Source organism: Onychomys torridus, chromosome 21 (genome assembly GCF_903995425.1).
Source record: "Onychomys torridus chromosome 21, mOncTor1.1, whole genome shotgun sequence".
NCBI classification, from domain to species: domain Eukaryota; kingdom Metazoa; phylum Chordata; class Mammalia; order Rodentia; family Cricetidae; genus Onychomys; species Onychomys torridus.
This window is the reverse complement of record NC_050463.1, coordinates 16,338,388-16,352,035: the sequence shown is the minus strand read 5'-3', so window position 1 is coordinate 16,352,035 and position 13,648 is coordinate 16,338,388. Positions and strand designations below refer to the sequence as shown.

General features: G+C 42.7%; 1 protein-coding gene across 2 annotated transcripts in view; it reads left to right on the top strand.

Moving 5' to 3' along the window:
* Positions 1–13,648, top strand: part of Msh2 (mutS homolog 2) — a 75,470-nt gene that overhangs the window by 39,624 nt on the left and 22,198 nt on the right. For both annotated transcript variants that reach the window (XM_036171109.1, XM_036171108.1), the window contains exons 9-11: positions 6,798–6,921; positions 8,208–8,358; positions 11,846–11,943. In XM_036171109.1, the coding sequence (XP_036027002.1) occupies positions 6,798–6,921; positions 8,208–8,358; positions 11,846–11,943 (373 nt within the window). The remainder of the gene's footprint in view (positions 1–6,797; positions 6,922–8,207; positions 8,359–11,845; positions 11,944–13,648) is intronic.

The window sequence follows — 13,648 nt, the reverse complement described above, 5'->3', positions numbered from 1 at the left end:
TCCAAAGGTCCTGAGTTCAATTCCCAACAACCACATGGTGGCTCACAACCATCTGTAGTGAGATATGGTGCCCTCTTCTGGCCTGCGGGGATGTGTGCAGACAGAACACTGTATACATAATTAATAAATAAATCTTTTTAAAAAAAAAAGGAATTCTTAAAATTTGTCTGTTAAAATTTATAAAATAGAGGGTTGGGGATTTAGCTCAGTGGTAGAGCGCTTTGCAAGGCCCTGGGTTCAATCCTCAGCTTTAAAAAAAAAAAAATTATAAAATAGTTCTATAGAGTTTCCTTTTTTATATACGGTCTGTAAAATAGTTCTTTAGAGTTTCCTTTTGTATATAAGTTTGTAAAGTGTAAATGTTGAATGTAAGTCTAAATATTGGATGTAAGTAGGTAAATAGTGTAAATGTTAAATATAATTTCATATTGGAATTGTTTTTATTTTTTTATTACTTCATCAATATCTCAATATCTGTCTAGTCTGGAAAAATTAGATTACATTAATTTTTAAAGAATAAACCAAATCAATTATATTAGAAACATCTTTAAGTTTTTATTACTCTTTTACCTTCAGATATATTTGAATACTTTTTTTTGTTTTGTTTTGGTTTTGGTTTTTGGTTTTTCGAGACAAGGTTTCTCCGTGTAGCTTTGCATCTTTCCTGGAACTCGCTTTGTAGACTAGACTGGCCTCAAACTCACAGAGATGTGTCACAGGTGTGTCCTCAGCCTCTGTGTTGTTCACTTTCTCACAGTGTGGGTCACAGGTGTGTCCTCAGCCTCTGTGTTGCTCACTCTTTGACTGATTGGGATCTCTATGTTTGGGGTTGGGAACTGGTGTATAGAGTCATTGGTTTGTTTCTTAGCACTGAAAAGTCACTAGACCCTTAAGACACCTGATATCAAATTACATGTCGTCTTCATTACTGGCTAGTGCTTTTAGCTCTGTGCCTTTAAGTTTATTTCCATTCTGCACAGTACGTGTTGAGTTTAGATTTCAAGTTAATTTATTAGAGTCTGCTAGTCAGGCTGTTTTATTTGCCTGGAAATGTCTGCTTTTCACTCTTGTTATTGAAGGAGACTAGGTGCATGGCCAGAATGGGAGCGTTTGGTCCTCTACTGAGGTTAGGACTTCAGCTTTATCATGACGGTAGTCCAGGTGTGTCAGCACCCGGCTAGTGGGGCAGGCCAGCGCTCCTGTCCTGTGTCTCCACCACTGTTGTGCTTGTCTCCATTTTCAGAGTGCAAGGTGACGCACCTTCTCTCCAGCCAGTCGAAATGTGTCGTTTATTTTGGAAATGGTACACATGACTTTTGCTCCCTCACATTCCCTTGGCCTGGATTGATTCAGAACCCCGCATCTGGTTCTGAGGGGAGCTAGGAATGATTATCTTTGATCTCAGTTATATGCTTTACTAAAAAGGACCGTTTTGATCACAGTAGAAGCAAGGGCAATAAAAAAGCCAGCAGCTAACATGGATGGGTCCGCCAGCATAAATAGTAGACGCTGTTATCCAGACCCCATTATTGGTCCAGGGAGATTGTGCCTTCACTCTCCCTTCTCAGGGCTGTGGATGCAAGGTTGTTGAGTCTTAGTCAGGGCTACTATTACTGTCATGTGCAGCTGGAGAGGTTCATCCTCAAAGGAAGTCAGGACAGGAGCTCAAACAGGGCAGGATCCTGGAGGCAGGCGCTGATGCAGTCATGGAGGGGTGCCGCGTACTGGTTTACTCATCATGACTTGCTCAGCCTGCTTTCTTGTAGAGCCCAGGACCACCTCCCCACCACAGTGGGCTGGGCCCCCCACATCTATCACCAATTAAGAAAATGCCCTATGGCTGGATCTTACGGCTGCATTTTCTCAATTGAGGGTCCCTCCTTTTAGAGGACTCTAGCTTGTGTCAAACTGATATAAAACCAGCCAGGATTTATTTATTTGTTTATTTGTTTGTTCGTTCATTTATTCATTCATTCATTCCTTTATTCATTTATTTTTTGAGCTGAGGCTTGAACCCAGGGCCTTGCGCTTGCTAGGCAAGCGCTCTACCACTGAGCTAAATCCCCAACCCAATATATTCATTTTTAAAACAACAACAATAAATAGGGTCTCACCCTGGCCAGCCTGGAACTGGCTATGTATAGAAGACCAGGCTAACCTCAAATGCACAGTGATCTACATGCCTTTGCCTCCAGATTGCTGGGATTAAAGGCTCGTGTCCCCAGCCTGGCATGAAGTAGATTTGGAACAACCTCCCTGGCTGTGTGCTGGAGAGTCTTCCCTTGGCAGCCCTTAGACTAGAAGGTCACTAGCTGCTCATGTGTTTGGAAAAGAACGCTTGTATGTTTTATCTAATACTCCTGGGGTAGTGGAGCTTTTAAAGTTATTTAAAAATACCCTGGCTGGAGAGTTGGCTCAGCAGTTAAGGGTACATGTTGTTTTTGCAGAGGACCCAAATTTCGACTTCAGCACCCCTGAGACTTGGCAGCTCACAATTCTATAACTCCAGTCCCAGGGGATCCCATATCCTCTTCTGGCGTCCATGGTAACCAGACATACAAGCAGGCAAATCACTCAGACACATAAAACATTAAAACATATAAAACCTAAAAATATTAAGATGTTTAGTATCTTACCTTTATTTGCTTTGTAATTCCTTTATCTTTTGATATGCATCCTCTATAAACTTTCTATGCTCTTTTGAAATTGGTAATTCCATTTCAGCAAAAATCTCTGCTGTGTTGTTGTATTGTTGTATTGATGCACTCTAATGATTGGTGAAGGCCTAACTTTCCTCTCTCTCTCTCTCTCTCTCTGGTTTTTCAAGACAGAGTTTCTCCAAGTAACCCTGGCTGTCCTGGATCTCACTCTGTAGACCAGGCTGGCCTTGAACTCACAGAGATCCGCCTGGCTCTGCCTCCGTAGTGCTGGGATTAAAGGCGTGCGCCGCCGCTGCCGGCTTCTTTCTCATTCTTTTCATCTTGATTCTTGGTTTCATCCCACTTCCGAGCTCCCTGCTTGTCTGTTTGTCACCTTTGCTGATCTGATGACTTGTTTTAGTGGTCAGGTAGGTGATAGTGCATTGATGTTGTTTTTGCTCTTTTGGGGGGCCACCACCCAGCTCCCAAATAAATACACAGGCCAAGGCTTATTTGTTTTTTTGTGGTTTTTTTGGTTTTTTGTTTGTTTGTTTGTTTGGTTTTTGGTTTTTGGTTTTTCAAGACAGGATTTCTCTGTAGCTTTGGAGCCTGTCCTGGACTAGCTCTGTAGACCAGGCTGGCCTTGAACTCACAGAGATCCACCTACCTCTGCCTCCCGGGTGCTGGGATTACAGGCGTGTGCCACCACTGCCCGGCTAAAAGATTTATTTATTTATTTATTTATTTATTCATTCATTCATTATGCAGTATTCTATCTGCATGTATGCCTGCATGCCAGAAGAGGGCACCAGACCTCATTAGGTGGTTGTGAGCCACCATGTGGAATTGAACTCAGGTAAGAGCAGTCAGTGCTCTTAACCTCTGAGCCATCTCTCCAGCCCTGGCTTGTTCTTAATTGTCAATGCCCTGCTTTAGCTTGGCTTGTTTCTAGCCAGCTTTTCTTAACTTAAATTATTGAGTCTACCTTTTGCATCCGGGCTTTTTCCTTTTCTTTCTTCTGTGATCTTACTTTCACTCTGACTCTGTGGCTGGGTGGCTGGGTGGCTGGCCCCTGGAACCCTCCTCCTTCTCTGGCTCCTTCAGTCTTTTCTCCTTCCAGATTTCTCCCTCTGTATATCCTCCTTGCCTGCCAGCCCGCCTGTCCTCTCTCCTGCCTCGCTATTGGCCGTTCAGCCCTTCATCAGACCATCAGTGTTTTAGACAGGCACAGTAACACAGCTCCACAGAGCTAAACAAATGCAGCATCAACAAAAGTAACACACCTTAAAGTAATACTCTACATTAGTGTTTGAAAGACTGTATGCAGAGCAAGCGACAGACTGCTAGAGGATGGCCATTTGATGTGTTCCCTGTAGCTGTGTTTATTAAAGTTAAAACCTACTTGTTCAGTTCCCCCTTGCTTTGCTAAGGTCTTCCCAACAGCTCTTTCTTTCTCCGTTTTTGTTTTAAACATTTATTTGTTACATGTTTATTTTATGTTATGTGTGTATGAAGGAACCAGAAACAGTCAGAAGAGGATATTGCATCCCCTAGAACTGTAGGTGACTGAGAGCCTCCACGGGGGTGCTGGTAATGGGAACTGAACTTGGGTCCTCTTTAGGAGCAGTTGGCTACCCAGCCACCTCTCCAGACTTGGAATGAGTGAGAATTCTCCGGGTTCTGCTTAAGCATTAGGTTTCTGGGTGGTGGGGTTGAGGGTAGGAACTTCACTGGAAGAAGCAAGTTCTATAGCACACTTCAGTCCACATGACAGCATTGTCTTCCCCTGTAATTGTCTCAAGTGTTGGTCCTTATTTCTAGACAATCTTCATTACATGTTGAAATGACTGTTAATACTGTTCTATTCATAAATTATTATGCACATATTTTATCTTGGAGTATTGCAGTGGCGAAGAGTAACAAATATCCCGAGTCTTACTGCATTTTGACCTTCCCCCCACTTTTTTGGGAAAGATTTCTTTATTTATGTATACAGCGTTCTGCCTGCATGTGTACCTTCACACTAGATCTCATTACAGATGGTTGTGAGCCACCATGTGGTTGCTGGGAATTGAACTCAGGACCTCTGCAAGAGCAGCCAGTGCTCTTAACCTCTGAGTCATCTCTCCAGCCCCCTGTTGTTTTCTTTTTCTCCCCCCGCCCCCTTTGGTTTTTCGAGACAGGGTTTCTCTGTGTAGCTTTGGAGCCTTTCCTGAACTCACTTGGTAGCCCAGGCTGGCCTCGAACTCACAGAGATCCGCCTGGCTCTGCCTCCCAAGGCCTGGGATTAAAGGTGTGCACCACCACTGCCAGCATGTTGTTTTCTTTTTCAAGAAAGAAAAATCTTGTAGTCCTGGCTGTCCTGGAACTTGTTCTGTATATAGACCAGGCTGGCCTCAAACTCAGAGATCTGTCTCTTGAGTGCTGGGATTAAAATTAAATGCATGTACCAGCACGCCTAGCCCCTGCTCCTCTTCATTTTTAAACAGTCTACCAACTTCCATTCTCACCAGACGTGAAGGAGTGTGTGGTTTTGGTGAAGCCTCACGAGTGTGGGCCATGGTTTCTTTTTCTTAGGGTTGGGGGCAGGAGGTAGGAAGAAGCTGTGGTGGACTGTGCCTGTATCGGGAAAGTGGCAGCAACAGTCCTGTCCTGTATTACAGTGTTCCCGCCCCTTCCTGCTCGTTTCCGGCCCTTCCACCTGTTCATTCCGTGACCCTAATGCTTAACGTGCAGAGAAGTGCCTTGATAAAAAGAAAAACCATCCTTTATGGTTTTATATTTTTGGTAATACTGATAATATGTCTTTCATCTTTAAAAATATCTATTCAGCCGGGAGGCAGAGGTGGGCAGATCTCCAGGTTCGAGGCTAGCCTGGTCTACTGAGTGAGCTCCAGGACAGCCAGGGCTACACAGAGAAACCTTGTCTTGAAAAACAAGAGAGAGAGAGAGAGAGAACTTCAAAATTTAGCTTTTAATATTTTATATAGTTGAAACATGTTTTATTTTAAACACTCATTTTCTGCTAGCTTTCTGTTATTTGATTTTTATTTCTTAGTAGTTCACTTTAGGAATGTGAAGATGTGCTCTGATTAAGTGGATAATAATTAGGAGCAATTTGTTTCAGCCTTATTTAGGGAATGTTTTTGTCGTCTTGTTTGAGGAAATTGACTCACTCTCATTAAGCTTTTATGTATAATTGTGTATTTAATAATTTTAATGCCTGGTGCAGATAGACTTCTTTTTAAAATGTTCCTTTGTAATTTTATTTGTTTAAATTTTAGTCATTGGTTTTAAAAAAAGAACAATCACTAGGCATGAACAGCTATTAACATTTGATTTAAGTGCCTGTTTCCATGGTTCGCCCCATCACTGAAACCAATTCTATTTACTCTTCAAATAAATTGTCTTTATAAAGGTCTCTACATAATAAAGACTTGAAAGTTTCATGTATGTCTTTCCTCTTATAAATGAGATCCATTTTTCATACAGTTCCTTGTTATTTAATAATAGTACAAAAGCCAGGCATAGTGGTGCACACCTTTAATCCCAGCACTCTGGAGCAGAGGCAGACAGGTCTCCAAGTTCTGGTTTCAGGCTAGCCAGAGCTACACAGTGAGACCCTGTCTCCAAAAGAGTAATGTAGGAGCAGTTTACAAAGACGGTATTTAAGAGTGCCGTGGCTGGGTTTGACCCAGCAGTCACCCCACCCCCCACACCCAATGTGTTTTCAAATCATGACATTTTAATGAACATGTAACCTCTGACAGTTCTTTGCCCACTGAGCATCTCGCCAGCACTAACTAGCTACAGCCTTCTAAGAGAGGGTCCTGTGCTGCTGGGTTAGGACTGTTATTTGCTATTCTTCCGACAGTTCTTTGCTTTGGGAAGTGCTACAGTTGGGTGATGGTTCCAAACTCTGGACGTTCTTCAGTAGTAAGGCTGGCATTGGAGATGCGTGCGTCTTGTTCTGTAGATGTTTCTTTCCAGTGGGTAATTCCTGTGTCCTGTTAAAGTCTGTTAATAAGTAGAAGGTTCTTAGTGTTGTCCGAGTGACTCAGGGATGGTCAATCCTGCCAACACTAGCCACGTTTACATAGGTAAATTGTCTTCACCCCTTTGTCTGCATAGTTTAGTGACTCCTTGTTCTGTTTACAGGTGGAAAACCATGAGTTCCTTGTAAAACCTTCATTTGATCCTAACCTGAGTGAACTGAGAGAAGTAATGGATGGCCTGGAGAAGAAGATGCAGGCCACATTAATAAGTGCTGCCCGGGGTCTTGGTAAGAATGAGTTAATGGAGGTCTGAATCATTTGTGCAGTGATCACATTGGTACCCCAATTTTGGTTTTCCGCCCCCAAGAGGGCACTTGCTTCAGGTTGAGATGAATTGTTGCCGATGGCAAATGGTAACTGTGGGATTCCCATTTTGAGATTCTTGGGTTTGTTTTGTTTTGATTTTTACACACGGCTCTCTGCTGTCCTTTCTCCGCAGATGAGGGCTGTCTGTAGTTGTTGCTATTAATTTCAGTTACTGTTCTTCAGCCAACAAATTGCTGTATAGTATTTTGTGTTTTAGTGTGAACTAATAATCATTTTGAGTAAAATTATGAGCAGAGCCAGGATAGAAAATTTCACAAATCTTAGATATATAAAGTTGAGTTGGTAAATTGTTGTGTGTTCTGAAATTTTCTGCGCTTAACAAGAATAAAGCCATGTTGTTCTAGACTCTCATTGTCCAGTCAAATTTCTGTTTAGAGATGCATTTGGTAGGGTTGGAAAGATGGTGCAGTGGTTAAGAACACTGGCTGCTCTTCCAGAGAACCTGGGTTCAATTCTCACCACCTACATGGCAGCTCACAACTGTCTGTAACTTCAGTTCCAGAGGATCCGACACCTTCACACCAGTGCACATAAAACAAATTTAAATAAATTATTTAAAAAAATTAACATTTGGCCACTTTCAGTTCTACCCTAAATTTCCGACGTTCTTTGGTTAAATATAGAAGCCTGGCCTTCGATGGAGGCTTAGTGAGTCAAGACACTTCACCACCCAGCAGCCTAATGGCCGGCCTTTGACCCACGGGGTGGAAAGAGAAAACTAAGTCCCATGGTTTGTCCTCTGACCTCAACACACGAACCATGGCACAGTTACACACGCACGCATGCACGCACACGAGAATAAATAAATATTGAAAAATAAAAGAAACCCTATGCATGCAAAACTGCTTAAGCATGGGCCACACCATACCCATTTTCGTGGGCATCTAGCATCTGAATCGGTTGTTCACAGCTGGTGCTCTGCCACCTTGGGTGGGTGGGTTTACCTGTACAGAGTGGCCTCTTCCATGTAAGTGGCTAGCCTTTATAAGAGAGGTTAAGGACTCCATGGGTATATTTTACATAGTTTCCCAATGAAGTGGGATTTGAATCTTCTCCAGTGAGATAATAATAATTTCCAGTATGTTGCCTTGTCATAAGTGAGTTGCACTATTCAGATGTAATGATTTTGATCATTTACACTGAAAAGTGTATGTGTTTATGACCTAATTTGTTTCTGATCATAAAGGATTGGATGCCGGCAAACAGATTAAATTGGATTCCAGTGCACAGTTTGGATATTATTTTCGTGTGACCTGCAAGGAAGAAAGAGTCCTTCGAAACAATAAGAACTTCAGCACAGTGGATATTCAGAAGAATGGAGTTAAGTTTACCAACAGGTGGGAGAACACGCTACTCTGATGTCTTTGACAGAGAGCTTTTACTTTATCGTTCACTGTTTAAAAAGCATCGACTAAGAGTCAGGCTTTACTCTCTCCCAAGAAGCTCCTCATATCTTCAGCTGTTAGCCAGGAGGCTTGCTGGTGCCTGGAGTCCCAGCTCCACGGAGGCTGGAGGATTGCCGTGAGTTCAAGGGCAGCCCCAACATCAGAGAGAGATCCTACCCCAAGCAACAGAAAGAGCCTCTAAGAACCCGAGTAGATTGAATAATTAATTGATGTTTCTGTGTCCATTGGAGCTAGTTTCCCTTGTTCTGCTTCATTTTTGTCTGCTAATTTTTCTTAAAAAAGATTTATTTTTGTTTTTTAAATTATATTTATGGGTGTGTGTGTGTGTGTGTGTGTGTGTGTGTGCAGATGGGTATGTACATAAGAGGCCAGAGGTCTTGGGTTCTCTGGAGCTAGAATTACAGGTGGCTGTGAGCTGCCTGACCTAGGTGCTAGGATTTGAACTCTGGTCCTAGAGGAGCAGCAAGCGCTCTTAAATGCTGAGCCATCTCTCCAGCCCCTCATCTATTTTTTTCTTTGAAAAGTTCCAGTATCATTTATTTTTGTATAATATTTAAGGGTCCAGCCTTAAATTTATACAAATCCAGGTGCCCAGGAGAGACAGTACCAACAGCGTGGGAATGAATCCAGTTGCTCGGAGCTCTTTAGTTCTTTAGTCCTCAGTCACCATCATTCAGTCAGCAGTTCAACTCTCTCAGATCTCTCTTTATTTCCTTAGTTGCTTCTTGTTCCCTCAGTTCTTAATTCCCTCTAATCTTCAATTCCTCAGTCCTTCAATCTTCAATTCCTAGTTCCTCAATTCTTTAATCCGTCCGTTCCTTAGTCCTTCGGTTCTCTGTTCCTCCATTCCTGGTTCTCTCCAATCCTGAGTCTCTCCATCTTCAGTCCCTCAATCCCCTGTCCTTCAGTCCTTCCTCTCCCTTCTCCTAGGACTGGTCTATATCCCAAACAGTAACACCTCATGTTTTGTATGCAGCACAAGATGGTAGGGGTCCCCTAGAGGCTTCCTGGCAATTTTATTTGCAACCCAAAAGGGGAGAGGTAAGAGTGGAGTCAGTTAGTAGTTGGGATAAATGAGAAAAGGAATTTATGTGCTAGAAATATATCCTTACTGTGGTTAGGTGAAGGCATTATGAATCTATCAACTACAGACTTACAGGTGCTAGGTTAGGGAAAGTCTGTAGGTCACTAAAAGTTAAAACTCACTTTTTCCTCTACTGCCAGTTTCCTGACAGGGCGGGGCAAGAGTACTGACAGCTAGTCATCTGCATCACAGCTTGAAACATCTGCTGAAGGGAAACTCCCTTTGATCTGAGAGGTTCTCTGGGGCAGTGAGGGGGACAGGAGGCCTTGATTTGCACAAGAAACAAAGCTTGTTCACCTAGTTGGTGGGCATTTGGCCTGTGAGATATGTAGTCTCAGAAAAGACATTTTATCTAAGTTGGGGGGTTTTCAGGGTCTAACAGACGGTGTGGTAGCTATCTGTTCCTTGCTTGTCTCTTAAGGCTTTGTTTGGGGTTCACTCTATCTTTGGAAGTAGCTCAGCGAGGGTATTTGCAAAAAGCAGATACCCAAAAGAAATGCTAAAGAGGGGCCTGGAGCTCAGAGGCAGAAGGCTTTGTCTATGTGACTATTCAGGTGCTTTGAAACGGAGATTCTCACACATACACATTTTAGGAGAATTGTGAGCACAAGGAATTCATAGCAAGACACAACTGAATATTAAGCCGCCTAACACCAATAGACCTTGCTGATTGGCTTTCCCACTGGACTGACCCTTGGCCTCATCAAGGTATAGCCTATAATATACAGCTGCACTTCTATTTCATATTCCTGTGGCTTGCCACAATTTATCAAGTAGAAAGAAAAACATCTGCTGTTTCAGCTCTATGTATAAATTAGTTAAGGTCGATACTTACTACCTTACTGGGGCTGATCACTATATTACAACTATTTTATGTTTGCTACTGAAAAAACAACTTTTTTCTTCTTTTTCTTTTTCAGAAGTTTTGGATAGAATTATTCATAGGTAGAAAAGTTTTGTTTGTTTGTTTTATAGTTCTTTTTGGTTTTCCAATACAGGGTTTCTTTGTGTAGTCTTGGCTGTCCTGGAACTTGCTCTGTAGACCAGGCTAGACTAGAACTTACAGATCCACCTACCTCTGTCTCCCAAGTGCTGTGATTATAAGCATGTTGTTTTTCTAATACATTGTATCACTCCTGTTTCAGTAAAATACCTTTTAAGTTACATAAACACAGAACCTGTGGGTTATTCAGATATAAAAGAAAGTGGACTGAATGGCCACGTTACTAAACGTTGTGAAGAAATCCATTTACTCTTGAAGCTGTGCAAACAGGTGGAATGCTCACTACGTATCTGATGTTGATCGTATCATTTTCTTCTTAGAAGGCTCCAGTGAGTGTCACTCAGACTAGAATCTTCGACTGTGGCCTGTGTGATCTGGGCCAGCCGCCTCTTTTGCAGCCCGACTTGGGGAGTAGTCTCACTTTACGTTGGACGGAGCGTTCAGTCCTTTCTTTAGTCCCCCATTTGCATATCCCATAGCAACCTTCCTTGTGCTGCTGTCAGGCCCTGGCCAGCCAGTTCCCTTCCTCGTCCTTGTGTCTCTCTTTTTTGCTCCTCTTAATTCCTTTTCTTTTTAAGACACTTACTGCTTTTTATTTGTTTTGTGAGGGGCGGTGCATGCCACACTGCACACATGGAGGGCAGAGGGTGACTTGTTTTCTCCTGTCCTGTGGCTCCTCGAGATTGCACTCCCTTCAGACTGTGGTGGGCACCTCTGCCTGCTGAGCCGTCTCACCAGCCAGCTTCCATTCCTTGTCTTTGAGGCTAGCTTTTTCCCGAGGTTTATTTTCAACTTTCTTCAGTAGTTTGTATTTTAGCCTGTACTTTGGGTGTTCTGTGTTGCCCATTTTCCTTCATTTAGTGTGGTCCCCGTCCCCCCAGACAGGGTTTCTCTGTGTAGCTTTGCTCCTTTCCTGGATCTCACTCTGTAGCCTAGGCTGCCCTCGAACTCACAGAGATCCGCCTGCTTGTGCCTCCCAAGTGCTGGGATTAAAGGCATGCACCACCACCGCCCGGGTTGTTGTTTGTTTTTTATTTATTTTTGGAGACATAGTCTCTTCCATAACCCTGGCTGTTCAGGAAGCAGCTCACTGTATAGAACATGCTGGCCTTGACTCTCAGAGAGCTGTCTGCCTCTGCATTCTGTGTGCTGTGATTAAAGGTATGCATCACAACACCCAGCTTGGTTGCCCACTTTTCTACTTGCATTTCAGTTTTTAATTTTCATTGTTCAGATGCTTCATAAGACAAATATGAATGTATTTTGTGTAATTCACATTACTTGTGGCAAACATTTTGATATTTTTAATAATGCCATGTTTTGATTTGCAGTGAACTGTCTTCTTTAAATGAAGAATATACTAAGAATAAAGGCGAGTATGAGGAGGCCCAGGATGCCATTGTTAAAGAAATTGTCAATATTTCTTCAGGTAAATGGAATGTTTTGAATATGTCCTGTTTGTTTGTTTGTTTAATAGAAAAGCATCAGGATATTTGAAGATAGTTTTGCTTCTGTTTTCATTTTTGTGTCACTACATTTATTTATCTGTGTGTGTGCATACATGCCTGTGCTTGTAGAGGCCGAGGACAACTTGCAAGAGTTGGTTCTCCTTTCTACTTTGTAGGTCCCAGGATTGAACTCCAGGAGTCAGTAGTCGGGCTTGGTGGCAGCATTTTATCTGCTCAGCCATCTCACTGGCTCTTACTTCTGTTTGAAGACAGGATCACTTGTCCTAGCCAGTCTCTGAACTCCTTAGCTGAAGTGTACTCTTGTCATACCTCTCAAGTGTCTCAAGTATGAACCACTATACACTGTTCCTTTTAAGTCATCATCTGTAGGTTCTCACTGTACGATCTGGAACTCAATGTCACTGTAAAGCAAATACAAATTATACAAGAACAGCTGTTGTCAGTGTATGCTGTTACATGGATTTTCAGTCTAGTCTTATACATCGTTGGAGGTGGTATTTTTCTATTTGAAGAGGCAATGTGAATCGATCTGTGTTACCTGCCTATAGAATGGCGCGAGTGTATGTGCAGGGTAGGTAGTGATGCGTGTTAGTCTGAAGGGTTTAGACATAAACTCTTCAGAAACACCCAGGAGGTGAGCGCCAGCAGGAGCAGCCGTGGGATGAGGCAGGAGCTGAGGCCATTCAGACCCACAGCATCACTGCCCTGAAGTCTTGCCCCACACATTAGCCTGCTATATAAACAGGAAGACATTAGGAGGGTCTGGATCATGGGACGTTCTTTTTCATGCGTGGACTCTTTACAAGTCCTTTCAAGAATCATAAAAGGGACAGGCTGTGTTCAAGATTAAGGGAGACTTAAAGGAACACACCAACCAAATCAAAGGCCCAGAGCTGCAGAGGACAAAGCTGGGGAAATGGGAACACTAACCACTGTACAGTACTGTGACCCCATCACCATGGTCTAGAGCACACTTACTCCAGCACAGAGACACAGCTGGGGAAATGGGAACACTAACCACTGTACAGTACTGTGACCCCATCACCATGGTCTAGAGCACACTTACTCCAGCACAGAGACACAGCTGGGGAAATGGGAACACTAACCACTGTAAGTACTGTGACCCTATCACCGTGGTCTAGAGCACACTTACGACAGCATGAAATCTTAAAAAGCTATGTGCATGTTTAATTCTGTAAACTGTTTTACTGTTAGGAGTGTTCATAATAAAGCAGAAGAAAGGCAGAACTTGAGGTTTTATTTTAACATGCTGTATGTATTGGTGCAGAAATGAATGGAATGGTTTATGAAGATTGTATTTTTGCTTGATCAGGTGACTGAAGCACAGTAATTTAGTTGATTTGCGTTCTTGAATCTAATTTGTATTTTAAAGAGCCCTATAAATACTGTTTATTTCAACTGTGAGTCTTCCTCAAAACCAACAAAACAAAACAACTGTTCATCGCCTGCTAGTGAAGGTCTGGGTTGTAACCTCTGAATCTGGAGCTTTGTGTTTGGAGTCGGCCTGGATTCGTGTAGGCAAACAGTTTTAGTTTCCTTTTTCTCTTCTTGTCCTTCTCCGTTGGGTTCAGCTTTTGGCCCAGGCCAGCCTCAAAGTTGAAAAGATGCTTTTACAGAAATTACAGAGCCTGTGAAATGCCTGCT